This window comes from Conger conger, chromosome 1, assembly GCF_963514075.1.
Source record: "Conger conger chromosome 1, fConCon1.1, whole genome shotgun sequence".
In the NCBI taxonomy this organism is placed as follows: domain Eukaryota; kingdom Metazoa; phylum Chordata; class Actinopteri; order Anguilliformes; family Congridae; genus Conger; species Conger conger.
In genome coordinates, this window is record NC_083760.1 from 68,575,929 (window position 1) to 68,599,702 (window position 23,774).

A 23,774-nucleotide genomic window follows, 5' to 3' on the forward strand; every position below is an offset into this window, starting at 1 on the left:
ATGCCGGACGAGAGACATGTAAATGGTAATAAAGTAGTTACAATAAAGTAAAGTTGAGTAATAAGTAAACTTGGTTTGGAGTCATCGGATATATTGAACCTGCAAACAAAAGACAGTACAATGGCGACGAGGATGGGATCGTTTTTTGGGTTCAATTCCTAAAATGAATCGATGACCAACCGGGCTAGCTAGCTAGTTGAAGCAGCAGCTAAAGGAGAGCTAGCTAACGCCACGTGTCGACAACGACAAGACCAGCATGGCGGTGTTCAGCACGGAGTCCGGCTTATGCTTTGATGAAGCTATCGAGAGCTTCGAGGCATATGAGGAACGGCTTATACCGTTTTTGGAGGCCAATGAAATAGAAAATGACCGAAAGAGAGCGGTTTTTCTGGCAGTCGTGGGTCCAAAAACGTTTGCCTTGCTAAAAGACCTGCTAGCACCAAATAAACCGGGTGAGGCTACACTAAATGAGCTGATGAAAGCACTACGTGACTTTTATGCTCCGAAACGAATGTGCTCAGTGAGAGATATATTTTTCGTACCAGAAAACAGCTAGTAGGAGAGTCGTTGGCCGAATATATTGCCACTCTAAAAGGACTGGCGGCTACATGTGAGTTTGGGGCTACGCTAGAGGAGCAACTACGGGACCAACTCGTTTATGGTGTTGCTAATAAGGATCTAAGAGGAAAGTTTTTGAGTGCAGCATATGGCGACCCATTAACATGGGCAAAGATATTGGACATTGTCAACAACTTTGAGTGCACTTCCCGGAGTATGTTGAAGTTCCAGCAACCACAGGCCCAAATGAGGACAGATCAGGTGACGGCGAGATCAGAGGCGCAGCGACTGGGGCCATCAAGAGGCAAACAACAGCAGAGGACGTCGGACCACCAGAGGGGGGAGCCAAAGCCCTGCTATCGCTGTTTGGGGACCGGGCATACGCCACAGACATGCCGGTACAAGGAGTTCCAGTGCAGAGGCTGCCAGCGGATGGGCCATCTGGAGCGGGCTTGCAGAATGAAACAACCAGCTGGGGGGGGGGACACGCCACCAGTGGAAAGCAACGCTTCCAAACAGCGCACTCTACACAGGAGAAGGGGACGCGCTACCTTGCAACAGAGCATGAAGAAAAAAACTGCTGCAGTCTACAGCGACTAGCGAACAGCCACCACAGTCAGGGGAGCAGAAACGGTCAGAAAAAGACTTTGGACTGTTCTCTATATCGAGGGATGATTGTGAGTACGTAAAACCATACAATGTAATGGTCAGAGTAAATGGGGAAAAGCTAAAGATGGAAGTAGACAGCGGGGCAGCTATGTCTATTATATCAAAAAGGGTGTATCTAAAAAGGTTAAAAAGGTTTCAATTATGTCCATCCAAAGTAATATTGAAGGATTACTCTGGAAAAAGTATCCAGGTGCTAGGTGAAATGGAAGTAAAAGTCAAATGTCGGGACCAAGTCCTAAAGTCCTAGTGTCAGAAGGGGGGGGAACTACTCTTATGGGAAGAAATTGGATCCGGTACCTAACACTGGATTGGTCAAAAATAAACCATGTGTCATGTCCAGTAGAGCAGCTTTGTGAAAAGTATGCTGAGGTGTTCAGTGACAAGTTGGGCCTGGTAAAAGGGGTCCGAGCAAACGTCCGGGTAGCAGAGAATGCCGTGCCAAAGTTTTGTAAGGCTAGATCTGTGCCTTACGCACTCCGAGAGGCAGTAGACAAGCACCTGGTAGAGCTGGAAGAGCAGGGGGTTATAACACCAATAGACTATAGTGAGTGGGCATCCCCTATAGTATGTCTGCCCAAGAAAACAGGAAAAGTCAGAATATGTGGGGATTACAAAGTGGGTGTTAACGAGTGGGTAGATGTGGATCTCACCATAAATACACAGAAAGGCCTGGGTCACAGGATAGATGAGGAAGGCATACATCCAGTGCAGGACAAGACAGAGGCCATAGAAAAGGCGCCGGTGCCAAAGAATGTAACAGAACTGAGGGCATACTTAGCTTTGCTGACCTGCTATGGAAAATTCATTGAGAACCTCTCCACACTCATCAAACCTATGACAGAACTCCTGCAGAAGGAAAGACAGTGGGTATGGACAGAACAGTGTCAAGAGGCGTTTGAAAGAACAAAGTCTCAGCTGTCTTCGTCCACAGTGTTAGTACACTATGACTCACAGCTGCCAGTCATCCGGGTCTCCTTATGGGGTGGGGGCGGTCATTTCACATCTCATGCCTAACGGTAGTGAGAGGCCCATAGCATATGCTTCCCGCACGCTCACAAAAACAGAGGGCAACTATGCGCAAATTGAAAAGGAGGCGCTGGGACTCATTTTTGGGGTAATGAAGTTCCACGATTACCTTTACGGTCGCAATTTCCTACTTGTCACAGACCATAAGCCTCTGGTGAAGATATTAGGGCCCTAGACAGGGGTACCAGCACTAGCAGCAGCGAGACTACAGCGGTGGTCTTTGATACTAGTGGCTTACCAGTACGACATAAGGTACAAATCTGCCCAGCAGCATGGCAATGCAGATGCCTTATCTAGGCTCCCTCTACAAGTGAAAGGCCCAGAAAGTAGCCTGGATTACAGGGTGTCATTCATTGATGTCATGCCCGTCACAGCTAAGGATATAGCTAGAGAGACAGCCAGTGATCAGATCCTAGAAAAAGTGAAGCACTTCATCCTTACAGGGTGGCCTAACCATGTCACAGACACAGATCTCAAGCCTGGTACAACAACTCCCTGGTAGTCACTGATGCATATTCACGCTGGCCAGAGGTAAAGTGTATGGCAAGCACTACAGCCACAGCTACTGTTGAAGCAGTCGGGGATGTTTGCAGCCTACGGGCTGGTGGAGGAGCTAGTGTCTGACAACGGACCTCAGCTGGTCTCAAAAGAGTTTGAGACTTTCTTAGAACAGAATGGGGTAACACACATCAAGTCAGCTCCATACCATCCAGCTTCAAATGGGGCAGCAGAGAGACTAGTGCAAAATCTGAAGCAGTCTCTAGGGAAACAAAAAGGTTTGGGGAGGTCTTTACAGCATGAGGTGGACAATTTCCTGTTTGTGTATAGGAACACACCTCATGCAACAACAGGTAAAACTCCTGATGAGTTGTTTCTAAAACGACAAGTGCGCACAAGGTGGTCACTAGTGAAGCCCAGCTTCTCAACAGATATGCAAGAGAGACAGGAGGGTAAAGTGAACAAGGGTACAGGGAAGCGCCTGCGCTCCTTTCGGGTAGGACAAGCAGTGCTTGTTAGAGATTACCGGGGAGGAGAGAGGGAGAAATGGGTACCAGGGAAAGTAATAAAGTTACTGAGCTCTGTAACTTACCTTGTCGAAACAAATGAGAATGTGTGTAAGAAACATGTGAACCAGATGATGGAAAATCACACAATGGACAGTACACAGCCTGAGATGTCAGAGTGGGACATTTCAGAATGGGACTTGGACATTGAGCAGGGGAAAAACATGCAACCGGAGCAACATGGACTTGAGACTGAAAACACAGAGATCAGAGTGAGGCCCGAGAGACAAAGAAGGCCTCCAGCCCGATATGTTCTGTAATGGGTTAAATCCTGTAAACCTTAAAATGGTACACAAAGAAAAGAGAGCACTCATGTGGTGGTTATGAAGTTAAGTTGTAACCGGATTTATTTTGTTCATTTTGAAGTAAGTGAAAATAAGAGATGTTGACTTATTGTGAAAAATGACTTTCAAGTTACTGGGGAGGAGTGTGATGTATTTGTGTTAAGAGCCAATGAGGATATGGTATACTGTTTGATTATTGAGTTTCTAGGAAGGTTGTATTATTCTCTCTTGTGATTGGTTGACTAGAGTGTGATGTAAACTTAATGTCAGTGGTGATATGAATGCCGGACGAGAGACATTTAAATGGTAATAAAGTAGTTACAATAAAGTAAAGTTGAGTAATAAGTAAACTTGGTTTGGAGTCATCGGATATATTGAACCTGCAAACAAAAGACAGTACATAAAGCACACTACACATTGTAAATTAAATGTATGTCATTAACTATGAATTCTTAATTTAAAGTATTTTTTGTGTATATTTATCAATGGTGCCAATAATACTGCAGCTACCTGAAAGAAATACATTCTATGAAATCCCAATTGCTTGGTGAAAGCAATTAATTCCATGCTCTGCTGCTCTGCTGACCCTGAACACAGTATCTCAATGATATGTGGGTGTTTTGAAAACCGGGCACTGTCCAGTGTTCAGAAATTGTACCCCTTATATCAAAATTAAATCCCTTTTGCTTGATGAAAACATCATACAGTGGGCTCCACCCTAAATTAAGATACATTCATAATACAGAATTTTGGTGGGTTTAATCAGATAGATGGCCAATGGGATTAACAAGAAGAAGCGACACATTGGTTTTTTTCAAAACTTTCTCTTATTCCTCCTATATGTTTCGGAAAACATTTGAGGCAAGAAATAAGCAATACACTTGCTGAATCTTGTTTCATATTTTGTGCAATGCCTAGTTTGAACGTTTGATCCGATTTATGCGAGACACAAAATCATATTCACTACCACAATCAAAATGAAAAATGTTTAACAGAGGCATACCAGTTTCTTTTGCTTTTAGGTTGAGAGTTTTTTAGGCGTGTTTGTGTGAAATAATGAGTCAAAAAATATATAAGAATTATATTAGCTTGCACTCCCAATGATACTCCCAATGTGAACATTTGATAGCAAAAGGTTAAAGGTAAAACTAAATAAAGGACAGAATTTACATTTATTGTACCATTGTGTTTTATTAAGAATACTCTAATATTCATAGATCTCAAGATACCATTTACAGAAAGTAACAAATTAAACAGGTGCATTTGATGTCTTACGATCATACTTTTCTTCTTCATGACTACGATAATGCCCTAAGCTTGCAATTTAATACTGTTTTCAAAATTATGAATCTTGTTTTCTTGATAATGGGTATGTCTAAGTCAATTCAACACACTTTTGGACTGCATTTAATTAGACTGGGCATGAAACTGAAATTATACTCGTCTTGGATTCCACATTTGGGAGATATTGGCTAACAAAATTTGCACTAATTAGCATGACTCCATGAATTTGACTTGGCCCATCTCCATTACTATAAGTCCTAGAGAAATGGATTTTCCATCACTATATAGGTCTTCATCAGCTCTAACTTTTACATGAAAGGTAACAGAGTGGAGTGATTATAATTTTTAAATCTGTTTTAAAATTGATTCATTCACCAAAGTTAGGTTATAATTTCACCATCTCTAGAAAATTTGGTCTTGGATATTTGAGGCATAGCTGAGATATCATTACTTATCTGAAGTAGAATCACATGGTTTATATCACTAATTAATTACAATGTTGCTATACTGTGTAGCACACCACAGCAATTGTTTTCATTATTTAGAACAGGGACAAATCTGGACCTCAAATCTAAATCCAGCCATGGTTTTCTTTGCTACCGGGTAATTCACTGAACAATAAGCGTTGCTGATTGGCCAGTCTGTCTTCACATCTGACTCCCTGTTAAGGGAGGGTGGAAAAGCAGCAGTTCTGGACCATGATCTGATCTCTGATTTAGAAGATTAAGTTGAACAAACCCCCCCACCAAAAGCACAACATGGGAATCACAATGTCATCAAAAAATATGATATACTCATTTTGATTGCACTGACACCAACCTAAAGCTTTATTGGTTATGCATCCGTCTAACAGTGAAACAAAAATGGAAAACCAGACATAAAATGACAACAGAAAATATTTTTATTGTACTGATAGTGTTTTAACAGTAATTAAATGGAGCAATTAATGGAGATCAAAGTCATGGAGTCACAATAATAAGTACAAACTTCATTAGCCCATATCTCCCAGATGATCTGTGGCCAGTGTAATTTTGGTTATAGGGGTTTCTTATTAGCCAAATCATCATGTGAAATGTAATTCAAATCTTTGACAATATGGTCCAAAAGTGTGTTGGAATTCACTGACCGTAATATCATATTTAGATGAAACTACATGGTAAACATGGAGATTACACATTTTGCTAAATATGAGAAGCAATTAGCTCTGTGTAGTTAAAATGTTTACAACCCAAGAACTTAAATAACTCAAAGTACACATTAATATACATCTGAACTCGAAACATTAACACAAAGCCTTTCAATAAATACATATATTAGTGTTACAACAAAACATGAACAGCAGCTAATGTAAACAAATGTTAACATTGATTTCATAAGACAAACATAAGGGGCGGGTACTCCAATGACTGAATAGTCATCAATATTTCTCCTAAGGTAACTATCCACACAGAGGTGGTCCAATCTTATTTAAGGGCCAGTGTGGGGGTAGGTTTTTGCTTTAGGCCAGCACCCGATTCAACAAATTAACTAATCACGTTCTTCAAGCAAGACCTTGATAAATAGTGTTGGGTGTATTAGTGCTGAGATAAAACCCAGCACCCACACTGGCCCTTTCTGGATAAGATTTGACACCCTGGTAGCACAATTCACTCTCAAATATTATTAACAGACTCAAGGTATGCCCAGTGCAATGATGGAGGAAATGCCTACTGCCCCAAGTGAAGTATTCACTTGAAAATCTCTGACTTTATATCCTTGGGATGTTCTGTCATTCTATGTGCCATTAGGCTTAGTTCCAGCATAGCACCCTCTGGTGGTCACACATTGGCCTACAGATGTAGGCATCATGGTGGACATTATAAGGTCAACCCCCCTGTCTGTTTTACAATATCTAAGTCTAAAACAGTAGTAATGCACAAATGATCACAACATTTTTCAATTCAATCCACTGAGAATACAGACCACTGATTTTACACCAAAATAACATAATAGATTTCAATGAAGAAAGTTGTGAAATATGTTTGGACTCTGCTTCTGAAATACTGGCACAAGACATCATTTGAAATGTAAAACAATCAACAATCAGCCCAAATATTGCTAGCATCGGTTTGGTTCTTTGAAAATGAGAGGGAAGAAACATGTGCATTTTGATTAGCATGAATGTTCTTTAAACTGGCCAAATCACTTTCAGAAATTCACTAGCCTAAGTGAAAACATTTTGATTGTATAATATACAAGGTCACATTTTAACTCAGACTTTATATCATGCTTCACAATGAAGAATATATTACTTGGCCTTACATTAGAATATGGCATTTGCAGTTTATAAAGCAATTATAGACAAATGTTAATATATTACAAGTATGTTTTGTAATATTTTTTTGCCTATGAATGCTTTATAAACCAGAAGTCCAATACTCAGTGTTAAATATGCTTCATGAATACCCTAAAACATTTTTAGAATGACTGGATATGAATACAATATTTTCTTTCCATTTGTTTTTGAATCAAGTCATCATGACCATATGACACTAGATGGCAGCCTTTGGTAGGATGCTCATGTGAAAAAATTGTATGCTTAAGTACACCTGAAGTATACAATTGAATAATACTTTAAGTATAATTGAAGCTGATGCTTAATGTACTATTGTTTCAAATGGGTTTGCCTATCTCTAAAGGATTCTTATATCATGAAGTGAACCTCGTCAAAAAAAATAAAGAAATAACAAACGCATATGAAAGCAAATTTAAAAAAAAAATATTGACGAGCAAAATTGTGCCATATTGTCCTCTTTTTTCCAACATTAAAATACACCAATAATACAGCACTGCATTATTAGCTTGTATTACGTGTACCTAAACCACAAATTTGAAGTGTCTGAATTTTAATCACATTGTGAACTGCTTTGAGAAATGGAACTTGAAAACTGAAACTTGAGTTTAGTATGTTGGAAGGAACATTCAAAGTTTAAAATGCTGTAAATGTCCCTTGATGGAACATTTATTAGAAGCCCAATTCTCAAATTGAAGGTATAACATCATAAAGAAAGCTAAATAGATTTGAATGAAAGGTGCTTTACTCTGTTTTGCTTTGAAAGTAAAACACATTAAATCTCAGCTCAAGGAATCCACTGATGAAGTAGACAGTAAACACACAAACTATCAAATAGCAGGAGGTGTCCATTGAGATCCCAATGTTTCTGATAACTGTTAAAACCACTCCATCACTTCATTATATTAAATAAGCATAAATCACCTACTGAAGGACCATGGCAATCCAAGATCAAACCTGACATCACTGCTCTACAGCCTCTAAGCTGCTCTTTCAAAATGTAAATAAACCATATATGATGTATGAAACTGATAGAACGTCTATTGAACATTTCAAGTATGACTGCTTCAGCTCCAATGGCACATGCTAAATGAATATAAACTGCAGTTCTATAACTGCTGTTATATCTGACCATATGCCCACCAGCGATGGTTTACTTATCTTGTCTATCCCAGTTACACATCATCATCATCATCATCTATCAGAAGAGGTGTCTTCTCCGCCTACAAATAATTATACACTACAGGTCCTAACCTTCGTTACTGTTATAAGTCTAAAATGAGTTAACTGACTAACCTAATGGTCATTCTGTTGTATTAGGTTGTTCACGGAGCAGATTTTAAACACATGCTGCACTTGCAGAATCAAAATCACAGGAAGAGTGTGGTTTGGTTGGGTCATTGTCCACTGTGACTTACGGCCAAACTTGATTCAGGGGCATCTTGTGAACATGGATGTGCATCTCGAGGGGCTGCTCTCTTCTGTAAGTTATAGTCTTTTCGCTGGGAGTAGGGACGTAGGACTTCTCCTGTGTTACACAAGATGACTCAGCACAATGCAGTTGATAAAAATGCAGATGTGTGCCATTGTCTTTTCAGAACAAGGCTACTAACTAGAAGGAGGCATGTTAAGTTCCCTGGTGGGGAACTGCTATAGTACCATTGATCAAAGGCAAGTAACTTGTTTTATTCAATATAATTTTGAATTTCTACTATTATTGCATGTTTGTAACACTGAATGGTTTCATATCTTTAGACAAAGAGTAAACAGGGGGTAAAGAGTAAACAGAAAGCACATTTTTATTATTTTACATTATTTAATTTCTTTAATGAAAAATGTTATCAAAGACTAATATCAAACCTGTGATATTGATTTATTTCAGTCATTTCAGGTTCTGACACAGCAACTCTATTGGGTTCACTTAAAGATTCGAGCAAGCTTTGTTGTTGTTTTTTTGTCTGGTGGGTAGGCTCTTTTGTCAAATAGTTTAAAAACACTGGTCAAATATGTCATGCTATGCATATTGATTTGGGTGTTTAGTGAAATAGTTCCCTTTGTCTAACATTACATTTTATCTAATGATCTGAAACCATTCAGTATGAGAAATATACAATAGAGGAAATCAGGCTAAATAAAGAAATATGTCTTTACTGTGAAATATACAAGTGTACACCTGCATTAAATTACATTATAAACTCCCCTGGTAAGCACAGAGCCATGGTCACTATTGCTGCTTTTTAAAACTTTTGTAAACACATAAAACATGCCCCATAGGACTGTTTACCTTATTAGTTACATGGAACACTGCCACAGTGTTTTCTCCAGGTGTCTGAGGTCTGGGAATCAGCAGGAATCTCACCAGGGTTATGACGCTCAAACCCAGGAGAAGCGTGAGAAGAAAGACCAAGATGAACGTAGTAATGTACTGCTGGCTGGAAATGCACTCTGAGAAGAGAGACACAACATTTATCTTCAAATTTCAAACTTCTCTAAAACAAGCCTTTCACAGCGATGTCAACATTTGGAGGAGGCTGGGAAAACATGAATTGTGACCTTCATTCTCAAAAACGTGTAGGACTCCATTCACAATTTAAATGTCTGACTATGAGTGTGTAGTCTTCCTGGAAAGTTTAGGCCACACAATCATGATGGTTTGCCAATTTGTCATGATTAAAGGAGTAAATGGCTAAATCTGGGTAGCCTACATGTTCAAAACATCCTTGGTTAACCACAGACAGAAGCTCTTTGAGTGACATTTTTTCCAGTCAGCAATTTCACTATGCCCAAAAGGAAAGAAAGTACACAAACAGAAAAGGGCATAAAAAAAAAGAGAGGTGTGTGAGTGTTAGTGGGAATCCACATTCTGATGTTGTTTTAGGACTGTCCAAACCAGCCATAAACAGACATATTTAATACTGCTGTTGCTGAGCCCTGCAAACAAAGAAGTATTGACATTTTTGTCAGTTGCTATGGAGATGTGGTTTTAGAGCTTGGGATGAGGCATGTTTGGGGGGTGGTTAGGCCAGTTGGGGTTGTTTTGATGAGCTTGTCTGTGTGCATGCAAGGAGGGGGGTGGGGGAGTGAGGGGTGGGCCCACACACACAATGGTTCAGGCTGTGCAAGAGGGTGGGGGTTGCGCAAGGGGCTGTTTTTTGTGGCAGAATTGGGGAAGATACAGGGGCCCTGCTGATACGGGACAGGAAACTGAGAAGAACTCAAAGCAGAAAGAACCTTGTTACAAACTGACTCTACAATAGTTTGCCTTATTTGCTTACTTTTATTCGCTTTCCTTTAATTATGTTTTTAAAGCAATTGATTTAGTTTGGTCCTACCCCAAACCACCATTTTTAAATATATATATATATATCTCAGAGAAGTGATGCAGTTCTAACGCCGAAGGGTGGTCACAAAAAATATTGATTTGATTCTGTTTTTTTAACTATTCTGCCAAATTACTAATACGTAGTGTAAAATGTATAGTACGTTTATTTAGGGCCTTCCATTGAATTATGTTTGAAAGAATCTAATCTGTATCAGAATGTTATACAGGTGCCTAAGACTTCTGCACAGTACTGTATATATAATACATATATACACTATATGCATGCATACTGTCATAGATCCCATAGTCTATGGTGTGAGTCTAACCATGGTACAGGAGGTACCATACTCCAATCACGTGAGGTTTAAAGGGTTTTCTCACCGGGGTGCCTGCCGAGGAGAATCTCTGTGACACCCTGCACAGAGCCTATCTGAAACCTGCTGTGGCACCTCTCATGAGTTGGGTAGACGCAAAGCTTGGAGTTATCACTGGTGGATCCTGAAAGCATGCAACCATTCATCAGCTAATATTCTCTTCATGTGGAAATACAGCGCAGAACATTTGGAACAAAATTTAAATGTTTCGTTTTGTTTCACTAACCAATGTGACCAAAATTAAAGCAACTAAAATGCATTCATCTTTCATTTCTCTAAAGGCTACTGATGCTAACCTGTCTGTGTTTTGTGGTGCATCAAATCTCAATTATCCTTAATAAATGTAAGTGTCACTGATCTGCGAAATGTCATCCACAAGAATGCCTGGCTGAAGTGTTGCTCTTATTTACTCCAAAGAGAACTGTGGAAGTGAGAGACCTACCAAGAATGCCATCAACATAGTGGACCATAGAAGAACAGGTCCTATTGCACTCTGTTGCTCCCAGGACTGAAAAGTCATGTGACAGGTGACATAGCACACACCTCCTGAAAAATAATCATAACTAAAAATTAAACAAATCCAAGGGCAACATTACCCTGAACACAGATATAGATACAGGTATAGTACTCCCATCCACTTACACACTAAGAACCTTCTATTACTGTTTAGCAGTTAGCGTGGAGGGACAGTGATGGGTGTACTTTATTATCTTTGGTTCAAATCACACTTTTTCTCCAGACACATTCATTCTTCTCTTATTGCAATTTACTCTACATAGCAGTACAAGATGCATATGATCAGTGTAAGTCTCTCCAGGTTCTGTAACTGGTGAACACATACCCAGTTTGCTAATATACTCCGTTAATGTGAGATCAGCCATCTGTGAAATGCAAAGGAAGACAGCTGTGATTACCAGTGTGACTGACAGGAGCCGTTGCACAAGGGACACTTCTCACAGAACTGTCCGGAACGCCGGGGGTCATCACACTGGCACCTTCCGCAAATGCATCTACCCTGCCCGCTGCACAGGGTCCCATCTTCTGACAGACAGGTCTCAGTGGACAGAGGACACCCACAGCTCTCTCCTGTCCAGCCGTTCCTGCACTGACACTCGCCCAGGACACACTGACCACGTCCTGACACAGGAGGAGAAACGCAGTAAAGAGGGAATTACTGTACTGGTCATATCTATCACCCCTCTTAAGTGTGACACCCGCCCAGGACACACTGACCACGTCCTGACACAGGAGGAGAAGCATACCAGACTCCCATACCACACGTGTGAGGGAACAACTGGTCATATCTATCACCCCTCTTAAGTGTGACACCCGCCCAGGACACACTGACCACGTCCTGACACAGGAGGAGAAGCATACCAGACTCCCATACCACACGTGTGAGGGAACTACTGGTCATATATATCACCCTTCTAAGTGTGAATTACACAATAGGTTATTATTAATTGATGCTTCCCAATTTAGATTGAGAGGGTACAAATGTAGAAAGTAGATCTGGTGTCTGGTCTCAATATTAACAGACGAATATTCAGGGTTGGACACATAAACAAAATGTTACATGACAAGGACATTAACTTTGAAGTAACTAAATCACAAATACAATGGCAGCTACAATGTGAGTCAATACGTTGAATGGCAAGTGTATCAATTGTGTGCATGTGTCAGCTATGAAAGAGGTGTTGATATGTGTGTATAAGAATGTTGCTATGTGTGTAATATGCTAAGATATGTAACATGAGGCAACTAACAAAGTTCCAAAGAGGTCAAATAGCTGCTGCCCATATTGCAGGCACATCAGTCACAAAACTGCACTGCTAAATTATTTAATGTGGCCAGGAACAATGTAAATTATGACAATGTATGCAAACTATGATCAAACTACACTAGCAAAGAAGAACAGTGCTCACAACTCAAAACTCACCTACAGGGACAGGTGGACACTTAATGGGATAGTTGCTAAACACCCAAAAACTATGGCATTAAAAATGACTACAGAATTTAATAAACACCACTGAGGCCCAGTCTCAACAAAGACTGTCTGTGGTGAGCTTCACCAAGCTGGTATTTATGGCTGGGCCATCATTCATAAAACACTCGTATCTGAGGTTAATGCACAAACACACAGAAACTGGTGTAAGGAGCACAAACCCTGGACACCTAAGCAATGGAAAAATGTAATCTGATGTTTTTCCTACATCTGGAAGGGTTTACATTTGAAGGAAGCCAAAGGACGTCTTTAAACCACAATGTTGTCAACTGTTAAACATGGTGGTGGATCTGTAATGGTATGGGCAGCCATCTCCTCACAGCCAAGGAGCAGGAAGCAATTTCACAAGACCAGGCACACCCTACCGTAGGGTGCAAACACTATTCCATCTTGATGTCCCCATATTCCAAAATGAAAATACCCTAAGAAATGGGCACTGGGCCCTGTGAATGCCCTAACTTCCAAGACCACCACAGTCTCCAGATCCAACATCACCAAGACTTTATGGGATGTTCTGGAGCACAAATGCCACCTTCATTCCTGAAAGAACTGCAGGCTTTTCTGCATAATGAATGGCCCAATATCCCACTACACACAATTCACAGCTGGTATGGCAGTATTCCAAGGACTGAAGCTGTTCTGAAGGCCACGGGCGGCCCAAATCCTTATTAGTTACTTGCTATTCATGTGTTTCCATTACTTTGTCCATCCACTGTATATTGGTCGATATCATTGAAGGAATATATAAAAATAATTTCTGACAACACTAGGCCCATTTTTCATAGTGCAATATTTTAAATTATGGCCCAGAAAACAAATCGCAGCAATGTTATGCAAATACTTCAAGTAGTATGCACATGATGTATGACGTAAAAAACAAGAATTAGTGGTAGTCAGTCACAACATGCTGGCATAACTCTTTAAATTAAACTGATGAGAGCATGTCAATACAACTGTCACACAGGGTTTTAATGTACAATGTGGCAAAAGTGCACAAATACTGTCTGCAGTCATGTGAATACACAGGAGGGCCCCCTGAATATACAAACAATGCACTAGGATTTAATTACTCATGGTGTGTCCTTCAGTGCCTCCTACTAGATCATTTGAAGGACTCTGATTCAATGACTGGCCAGACCAAACCCCCACTTAGCCATTGCATCACTGCTTAATTTCCCGGCCTTTAAAAAAAAAAAAAAACCTGGAACACATATACACGTTTTGCCTTGCTTACAAGCAGGGTTAGATGTGACCCTGCCCTGACTTGTTTACATGTATAAACTGAGACTAATTTAGGCTGGCTGGAGCTGCAACCAAAATGACAAACATGCACTCTGACCAGACCAGTCACCATAAGCATCCCATAATACTTCAGAAAACTATGCAATGTGGCGGCATTTGAACACCAACCTCCACAGGACAGGCCCTGCTCATAGGGGCAGGAGAAGTCATCGATCTGGCAGTATTTCCCATGGATGGTCCCCAGCCCACTGTGGTCACACGAGCATTTTCCGCATATGCACGTTCCTCTGCCACTGCATTCGGGCCCTGTGCCAGTGGGCTGGCAGTCCACCCTCAGACCTGGTCTGTGGAGTGCGTCATCACAGGCCGAGCCCCTCTCCTCATCGAGGCAGTCCTCCCGCTCTCCACACTGACACCTGCTCACGGGTCTCACTCTCACTGCAGTCGTCTCGTTAAATCCTACAGGTCTGACGATGACTAGAACCTCCTCCTCTTCCTCTAGACTAGGGCAAGTTTTCATTCCAATTGTGATGTTGAAGTAAACCTTCAAAAAACATTGATATTGTGTTGATATAAGATAAATTAAAATGATGCTTGCAATTTCAGAAAGAGAATGAAACAGTGAAGCCATAGTGCTGCCGCCACTTTTCTGGAGCATGTGCACATTTCTAATCTACTCAATGCAGCTTAATCATGGTCTGAGTACATTTACTTCTTTCAGACACCAAGGTCAAGATAGACACAGTTGTTTTATACATGTTTAACGTGCATAATGACTCAGAATACTAATCCTGAAACAAACCACATGATAATGTGATTAATAATGAATTAAGCTGAAAAGTTGTGTTTCCGCTGCAATGTATGCAAAAAATCTAAACTAGAATAGAAGGGTTCAGTCCAGAGGCCACAACCATCCAACATTCTACAGAGTTTGAATCAAATTTGAAGAAAATGGATTTGCAACAGCATAAGCAATTAATAGAAAATAAAAAAATATCATACAATCTGGTTTGGTCTGACATTGGAGCATTTGCTTGGGCCCTGGGTTCTGGATCCTTCTGGACACAGGGCAGTGATGTTGACCCAAAATTGATGGATTTGATGGTTCGGGACCACAATCTCCAGCTCAACATCTGAGAGGAGCTTCTGGAACATGGAAATAAAAGATCTCTCTCGCATTCATATTCATCATCTGAGCATCAACAATCAACCATATTTAAAATAAAGGTATTTAAAGGGGGAAACTGTGACCAAAAACAGGGACAGCCTCTTTGTATTCACCACAAATTAGAATTGCGAACAGGGCTGAGTCAAGCCTGTTAATAATGAGGCCTCTGTTTGGAGCGTTCTGGAACTTTGCATTCTGAAGGGAGCACAAAAGATTGTTGTGCCTCCAATGAGATTAATGTCTACTGCATGTGCCAGTAACGTCTTGTTACCCCCGCCCCCTTCATTTCAGAACAAAGAGGTACTTTTTCATTATTTTAAACAACAACAAAGTTTTTTAAATATATATTTTTCTTTAAATATCCAACTACCGTCACACCATTCATAAATATTTACTTTGTAATTAAGTGTGATAAAACTACATGGTTTAAGATGACGTGTAATTCAAATCTAGCAAAACCCATTTTAAACTCACTTAAACTAGGTCAGCTATTACATGCTCACAAAGTGTAGCAATGTTGTTGGATTATTACCTTGTATGCCTCAATGACTAAATCTTTTAGATTTGAGGCTTTAGGCAGCAGTTTTCCCAGATAGGTACCTGGCAGTAAGGGAATGAGATCCTATTTAGGGAGAAATGACAGCTCAGTATTTCCACATATTATACAGGTAGCCAACTTCATCAAAATGAAATACGCTCAGCATTTTATCAAACAAATTACCTCATACCACTTATATTGCACCTGCTCCACAGCAAATATGGAATAAATACTGTTTTCAAGTAGCTTTTCAGCCAGCTGGCCAATGCTGGGGTGCTCCTGAAAAACAAAAGAGGTGAATCATCACTCATGAAATAACTCAGCAAAAAGCCTAGGGGAGGTATATTGACTGCTTGTATCACTCACTCATAAAACTATATTTGGGCACGCCTGGTCAAAAAGCCTTTTACAATTAATATCTAAGTGAACAGAAGTAAACCTGACCTCTAAATGGTACAATGTTAAACATGACACATTTCTTCACATTTTAAAGCAAGATTACTTTTTGTTTCAATGTTTTGTTTTTAAAATAAAATAAATAAATAAATAAAGGAAAAAGGTCCTGTGCAAAATTTTTGGAAGCCTGTCAGTTAATACTTTGTAACTCCTCCTCGGGCAACTATAACAGCTTGTAAACGCTTCCTGTAGCCAGCTAAGAGTCTTTTGATTCTCGATTTTCCCCATTCTTCCTGGTTGAATATTTTCTAGCTCAGAAATATTTTTCAGCCTCCTTGCATGTACAGCATGCTTGACATCTCTCCACAGATTTTCTATAATATTCAAGTCTGGGGACTGTGGTGGCCATTCCAAAATATGGATAGTACTTCATGGCTGATTTTGAGGTACGCTTTGGATCATTGTCTTGCTGGAATTCCCAACCCCTCTTCAAGTTCAATGTCTGGACTGACCTTTGAATATTAGCCTCTAGAATTTCTTAATATTTGGTCTAATCCATTCTCCCATTTCTACCTCCATGCTTCACAATTGGCAAGGTGTTCTTCTTCCAGACCTTGCTTTGACTTCAACTGTTTAGACTAGAGGAACCCATGGTAAACACCAGACAGAACAAAAAGCAATAAAAAGCAATCTTGCTTTAAAATTTGCAGAAAGGTCTTGTGTTTAACTCTGTACCATTTAGAGTTCAGGTTCGCTTTCGATCACATACAGATTCATTGAAACAGACCAAAAAACATTAAACCAGGGGTGCCCAAATTTTTGTACCCCAATATATAACAGCCATTTAAGTAACACTATTTATTTCCACATCAAAGGTATACTATTTTAGGCAACCCTTTTCCAGATCTTTCAGCTCCGTGAAAAAACATTGAATTAAAGTAAAAGAAAATGACCATTTCATATCTAGAGCGGGATTTTGTAGAAGTGGAATATGCAAGATATGCTTAAAGAAATTATCCTGAGAACCAACCTTTCAGTGCAATACCATATCTGTGATATAGCACACAGCCGCATGCCTCACCATGATGGTAGACTGGGTGTAGGTGTTGTTCTCCAGGTGACAGTTGCCATCATGGGGAACCACAATTCCAGCCAGTTTGCTGTCCAAGGCCAGATGAGAGGGCTGGTCAGTCATAACCAAGAGGAGATGCTTTGCTTCTGGGCGCCAGCCAATCTCCCTCTATAAAGAGTGTTCAAAATGTTGCTGACTGGTAATGTGTTCGTCTTTGGAGCTTTGGGCAAATATGAGGCCCATGTTCAAATATCACCCTGGGCGAGTGCTTATCACTTGTTGTTAGGAGGGGGAGTCAAAGGGGGGTGAAGTCCTTACCTTCACAGCATTGGATTCCTTTCTCAAGGGTACAACACATAAAATTCACACTTGAACCATAACTCCATATGAAATTCACATCTCAAACTTTTGGATGTTCCGTTCCATTACCACTCTGTTATGCTGTATTGAATCATTATGATCATCTCACATCCTGCTCTGATTAAAACTGTAGAGTAATTAACCATCCCCATAGCAGGAGGACTTCAAGAAATACAATGTGTCCCTTTCATTTCTGTCAAACTTTCAAGGACATAAAAGAGGTCCCCCAGCATTCGGTGAAAGCGAAACCAGCTCTGACTCATTTACCATGAAAAGCGAAACTAGAAACGCGGTGGACCTTGACGGCCTGACCCTGTGACCCACCAGATACTCAGCAGAGAAGCTCTTACCGTACAGTAAGTACAATAAGGATACTGAATATCTGGTTTGGGATTCATGTGTATAGTAGGCAGCTTAATCAAGGTTAATGCCTGCATTCACATACCATTCATATTCATACTGTACACTTATTGTTTTTTGGAGAGAGTTAGATAAGTGCTTGCAAGATCTCTGTTTCACAAGGGGGGTTATGAGCTTCATGAGTCACTCACTAGAAAGGTAAATTATTATGCATGAGTTGTGCTTTTCTGAAACAATGAGTTCATGGGAATCAACATTTTCCAATCAACATGATGTCATTACTTTTTTATTATCAGATTCTCACTAATGTAATTGTGAGATTGTGTAATTGTGGCCAACTTCCCTGAAACTGGATCATGCATGATGAAGGACCTTAAGTACAATACAGGAACAATTGCAGCAACCATAAGGTAAAAACCAATACCAACAAATAATACTATATAGCAATACTAAATAATACTAAACAATACTAAGTACAATACTTAATAAAATTGTAATGTAATGTAATACTGACCTGACACACGGCAGCTTGCAGCATGGCATCAAAGCCCCCTTCGGGTGTGTCCATGTTCCCGGATATCCGCTGTTGCTTGATCACACGGGTGAACTCGGTCACGTTTTCAGTCACGGGAAGCACGTGGATGAACCCATGTGCTGGGCGACACTGGGTGTCATAGTCACTGAGTGGGAAAGCCATCCAAAAATTAGGAATTGAGGAGAGACAAGGAGAGACTTGACCGTTCTTGGCTGAATCCTCACTGCTGATGAGCTAAGTTGCGCACATGGGCAGACCCAAGTAAAAACCTTCATTTGACATCAACACAACCAGCAGCACATCATGTATAAAATACATTTTTTTATAAAAATAAGTACACAACACCACCATGTGCTGCCTAAACCTGCTGACATAGTGTACAGTGTAGTGACAAATCCAGTTGACTATCCACTACACCACATTTAAATGTGGGTACTGTTATGAACAAAGAGTGTCTCCATGGATATGGGGGCCACTACTCAGAAACCTATGATCAATCACAAAATACTCTACATTTTATCCTTTAAGTCAGAGATTGCATGGAAAATGGCCAATGCACAGTGCAGAATAAAACAAACCCACCATAACCATACTGATTGTGCAGCATTTATCACAAGAGGACATACCTGCAGGGATTGCTGATTTTTGAGGGGTGAACATTGATGTATGGAGAGACTGGTTTGTCCACAAATGAACCAAAGCCCACTCGGAAGTCACTGGAATATTCCTTCATCCTCTGTGACAAGGTGATGCCCACAGTCTTCAGCCTATCTAGATTGTCCTGCATCGATGCTGACACATCCACCAAGTAGTACATGTCCACAGGGTACCGTTCCAACTGTCGTACTTCCAAAACAAAGCTGGTTTCACTGCCTGCAATGACATATAACAAATCAGTTCCAAAATAATGGATGGATTCATCTTACCAATGCCTACTGAGCCTTCATTCTGGCCATAATTGCTCTAAATCCATTATATAACAAATGGTTTTTAAAATTTTGGGGATTGTCAATTGTTCTGAGGTCTTACATCACCACCATGCCAGCCACATTGCCTTTTATTCTGCAGTTGATAAGAACCAGTACCTCACTTCCAATCTAAGTAATGACACAATCCAATCAACAATTCAAGCACAACTTGGAGGGGTTGTGATTAAAAATGGGATCGGAAGATTAAAGTTACACTAAGCATACATAAGCACATTTTTCTTTGCATCTTTAAATAGTCTAGTTTGGTGTATTGATTGTAGCAAAGTTGTATGTCTCTCCCACCATGTTGCTTGATGGGAGGCTGCTTTCCCCTTTTTCCAATGAGGGGGTATAAATGGAAATTAGCAAAGGACATTAGGAAGTATTTTCTCATACAGAGAGTGGTGACTATGCAGAATAGCTTGCCAAGTCATGTAGTGGAGGCAGAAACTCTGGGGCTTTTCAAGGCCAGGCTTGATACTGTGCTAGATAATATATAGCTTTTAGGTAAACTAAGCTTTCGGTAAACTGTTCTCTCCATCATGTTATGTTCAGCAGATTGGCAAAGTAGCCAAGAATACTTCCAGGCTACGACCTACCAGCAAAACTCTGTGGCAACCAAAGCAGAAAATCACACATTCACCCAAGATAGGAATTTAAAGAAGAATGCAATGTATCTCTCTGACACACTGGTCTGCAGTAATCAAACTGCAGTTGTATCTGGAGAAAATACATAACTTATATAGGACAGTAAGATTTCCCAACTGGTGGATTCACCCCTATTACCTAGCCAATGATAGCTAGTTAGCCTATATGAGCCGAGAGAAGTGGATTGGAATTATATTCTCCAACCTTAAGTAGTTACTTTGTACAATTATGGACCCACAGCAAATTCATGGGCCATCATGACCAGTCAGCTAACATTGCAAAACATAACTAAATTTTGTTAGTTAATAACGGCAGCAAAGTAACATTACTGAACGCTGACTAGCTACTTAGTTAGCACTAAACCAGCTGAAAATGCATCACTGTATTAGCCAATCCATACATGTTTCCTCTTTTGCTCCTCCTTCCACTATTTTGTACATGCTTTTCACATAAAGTCCATGAAAAACGGTCCTGGCCAGAAATGTCCCAAACACTTTTTTGAATGGCAAATATAGACAAGCAAGACGGGGTAGAAGTGAACACAGAGTTCATAGTATGAAGTTCTCAATGGCCTGAAGGTATGAATATATGAGTAAATTATGTGTGGACCATACAATAGATGGGCAACTGTCCATGGAGTACCCATACCCCTCTTGCACACTACATCCTGGGATAGGCATGAAATAAATGGATGGATGGTATGTGCAATATTCAGCAAGGTAAAACAAAGGAAAGCCAAGTAAAGGATTGGTCTAATTAAGAAAGCACCTCTCAAGAAGGCCAGTTTGACAACCTCCACCAAAAATTATGATAACCAAGGGCTTGACAACCCTGGTCCTGGAGTGCCAGAGATGGTCCTGGTTTTTGCTCCATCCAAACCTACAACTACACAACTGGGTTAATTTTAATGAATCAAGTTTTAATTAAATCAGTTAATGAATGCAGGTGACCATGAGCTCACCATTTAGAATATTCAGTCTCAGACTTTTAATCAAATTCTTGTTTGCAAGCTGAGCTTGAAGAAAAACAAATGTCACTGGCACACCAGGAACAGGGCTGCCGACCCATGTGATAACCTCTGAAATGCAATGTTCATGTAGGGGAGGCAACATATGCTACTCTACAAAGGAAGTACAAAAACAGACCTGCTCGCAACTGAACTGTGATCTCTTTTGGCATCACCTGTGTGCTGGACAGAGTGGTGTTCACTTCCACTCTAACTGCAGGATGTTCAATAAATTCCAGCTCACAACCTTTTTGTACCAGTTTGGGAACAAAGTCACATCTTTCATTTATCTGTGCTCCATCTAGAAATCCCTGTTCAAGAGATAAAAACAAGGTCAGTGGTGAATTATGCTGGTTTGATTGGATTGTATTAAAGAACTTATTCTCATGATTTTCAAATATAACATGAACATATCCATGAACCTGAATAGCTAGGCAGTCGTGGTACAAATATTACTATTATTATACAGTATTATAATACACTTCTCATTACTTGGAAGTAAATATTCTCACTTGAAATTTATGATAAACTACAATCTTGTTCATTCAAATACAACGCATAACAGAACTACGGGCTTAACTACATTTCCCAGTAGCGTGTGGTACCTTTACTTCGAAAAAAAAAAAGCTTTCTAGTAGTTAAGCTATTTTTTAACCAAATAATGAGGTGGCATGGACAAAGCTACTTATCTTCCGGAACTGCGGAAGCAAGATCAGTTTTAATTTCAAATTAAGTGGCAAGACAATACAAAATCAACATAATGGCAAGTCACCATTTGCAACATTCTGTCTGTGCTCACTAGCAATTTGGTGCGAAAGCAAGGTGTGGTAAAATCAATGTGTGCCACAATGTTTCTCTTATTGGAAGATGTGCTGTAGCTTAGCTACTACCAGTGTCATGTAATTGGTAGTTTAATCAACTACATGTTCAGAGAAGCTTCACTAACACTGCTGTAAACTGGTAGTCATGGTTTCATTTGGCACAGGGCTTCATTTTAAGGCCCATATAAAATTTAATGTCTGGAATATTTTGTATACACTTTAATGTAGAAAAATAAGTTCATGTTACTCTGTTCACTAAGTGTACCATATCCAGTGGTGTACACCACCAAACCATAAAATAGACTAGTTTCACAATTTAAGGTTAAGGACATGGTGAGCATGATTACATTTAGGCTTTAATTACTTTTAATAAAGACATAATAATCCAGTAGTACCCTATATAAGGAGAGGCTATTCAGATGGTGTTTGGTGCATAGTAAAACAAGGCATTTTACTGACCTTGCCACACGAGTGATTCCGCTAAGCTCCTGAACTAGGCTGTGAATCTTTTACTTCACCGCTTTTAAGCCACTGCTACATTTCTCTCTGCCAGTGATGCGTGGGCTTACATTGGCTGGGAAGCCCCTCATTACAGAACTGTACATGTAGTCTCAAGCTCACAAGACTGCACCTTTGTTATTATCTGCACAGGAGTCATAGTAAATTTTCATCTCATCCTTTCCATCCTATCAGGAAGTTATCCCTTTGCCTACAGATGGAGTGTAGGTCAGTGTACCATACCTCCTGAAAGCACCAGCCACACTCAGGTCCACGAGAGAGGCAGTCATTGCAGGTTTTGATGGAAGGTGAAGTACAATCGTTATCAGCTGTCAAATGGAGATTTAGAGGGAAAATAATAATGATGACACAACTAAGCACTGGGTAGTATTAACATGTTACTGTATTACTCAGATCTCGGTGCTCTAGGGATTTTAGATGCTGTGTTCAGGACGTAGGTCTTGCATAAACCAAGTCTTGCACCTTGCTGTCGAAGCTTTATGATAACTGATAGTTATTATTGTTATTTTATGATTCTCGTGATCTATTTTCTGTTCTGATCTCTTTAGCCCATTTAAGTTTTTATTTTTTATTTATTATTATTTTCAGTCTAGAACTACATTACTTTCAATTCCCAGTAGTGATTGTTACATCCGAAATAGAACGTTCAGTTAAGAACATTCTAAAAACACATTTGTGACCTTAAATGATTAAAATACATCATAATATACGACAGTCTACAACAGCCGTTGCACTAGTAGGCTAAATGGAATATACAGGTGAGGTGAAATGTTACACAGTTCTCTCATCATCCGAATAGGTTACAGAAAATTATTATGCGTAGCCTACTGCATTAGCGTAAAAGAGCCTTTAAACCATAAACCAGATTACAAGAGTGCTATTAAATAGGGAATTATTACTAAAGGTCAACACTTGGCTACTGTGGTTACACAAAAATAAGGGACTTCATTAATTCATCAACACTTACCAGAATTAGATGTTTTAATCAAGACAGTTAGGACCAAGCAACGTAGAATGTAGTGTTTCCAGGAAGTCATAGCAGCATTGAAAGCGGACACTGTTCAGTTTGAGACGTGATGGCAGGAGTTTCTAACGCTAATGGGAAATTCTACTGGGAGGACGAGAAACCGGTTTTCTCTCTAACAAAAGACAGGAACGGGAACGCAGGGACCGCATTGTATTTGCACGTTTCTGTATTTAACGAATAAACAACGTTAATCCCT

General features: G+C 40.0%; 1 protein-coding gene across 2 annotated transcripts; it reads right to left on the bottom strand.

Moving 5' to 3' along the window:
- Positions 1-4,772: 4,772 nt before the first annotated feature.
- Positions 4,773-23,774, bottom strand: itgb8 (integrin, beta 8). 2 transcript variants are annotated; one of them, XM_061250972.1, is made up of 15 exons: positions 23,519-23,774; positions 22,774-22,859; positions 21,351-21,522; positions 19,216-19,462; positions 18,569-18,734; positions 17,344-17,502; positions 16,050-16,145; positions 15,861-15,950; positions 15,163-15,303; positions 14,329-14,704; positions 11,828-12,050; positions 11,356-11,459; positions 10,921-11,037; positions 9,502-9,662; positions 4,773-8,745 (listed from the first exon to the last, which is right to left on the bottom strand). In XM_061250972.1, the coding sequence occupies exons 1-15, from the start codon at positions 23,586-23,588 to the stop codon at positions 8,632-8,634; spliced, it is 2,322 nt and encodes a 773-aa protein (XP_061106956.1). In that variant the 5' UTR covers positions 23,589-23,774; the 3' UTR covers positions 4,773-8,631. The 2 variants fall into 2 exon arrangements, with proteins under 2 accessions (XP_061106956.1, XP_061106948.1); XM_061250964.1 differs by having other exon boundaries at positions 15,163-15,306.

Excerpts from the sequence above, each read along its gene's own strand:
- itgb8 (XM_061250964.1), bottom strand. The coding sequence starts at position 23,588 with ATGACTTCCTGGAAACACTACATTCTACGTTGCTTGGTCCTAACTGTC. Across the intron at positions 14,705-15,162 it reads ATGTCAGACCAAACCAGATT|GTTTACTTCAACATCACAAT; the intron begins GTATGATATTTT and ends TGTTTTTTGAAG. Across the intron at positions 11,460-11,827 it reads GGCTCCTGTCAGTCACACTG|GAGGTGTGTGCTATGTCACC; the intron begins GTAATCACAGCT and ends ATTATTTTTCAG.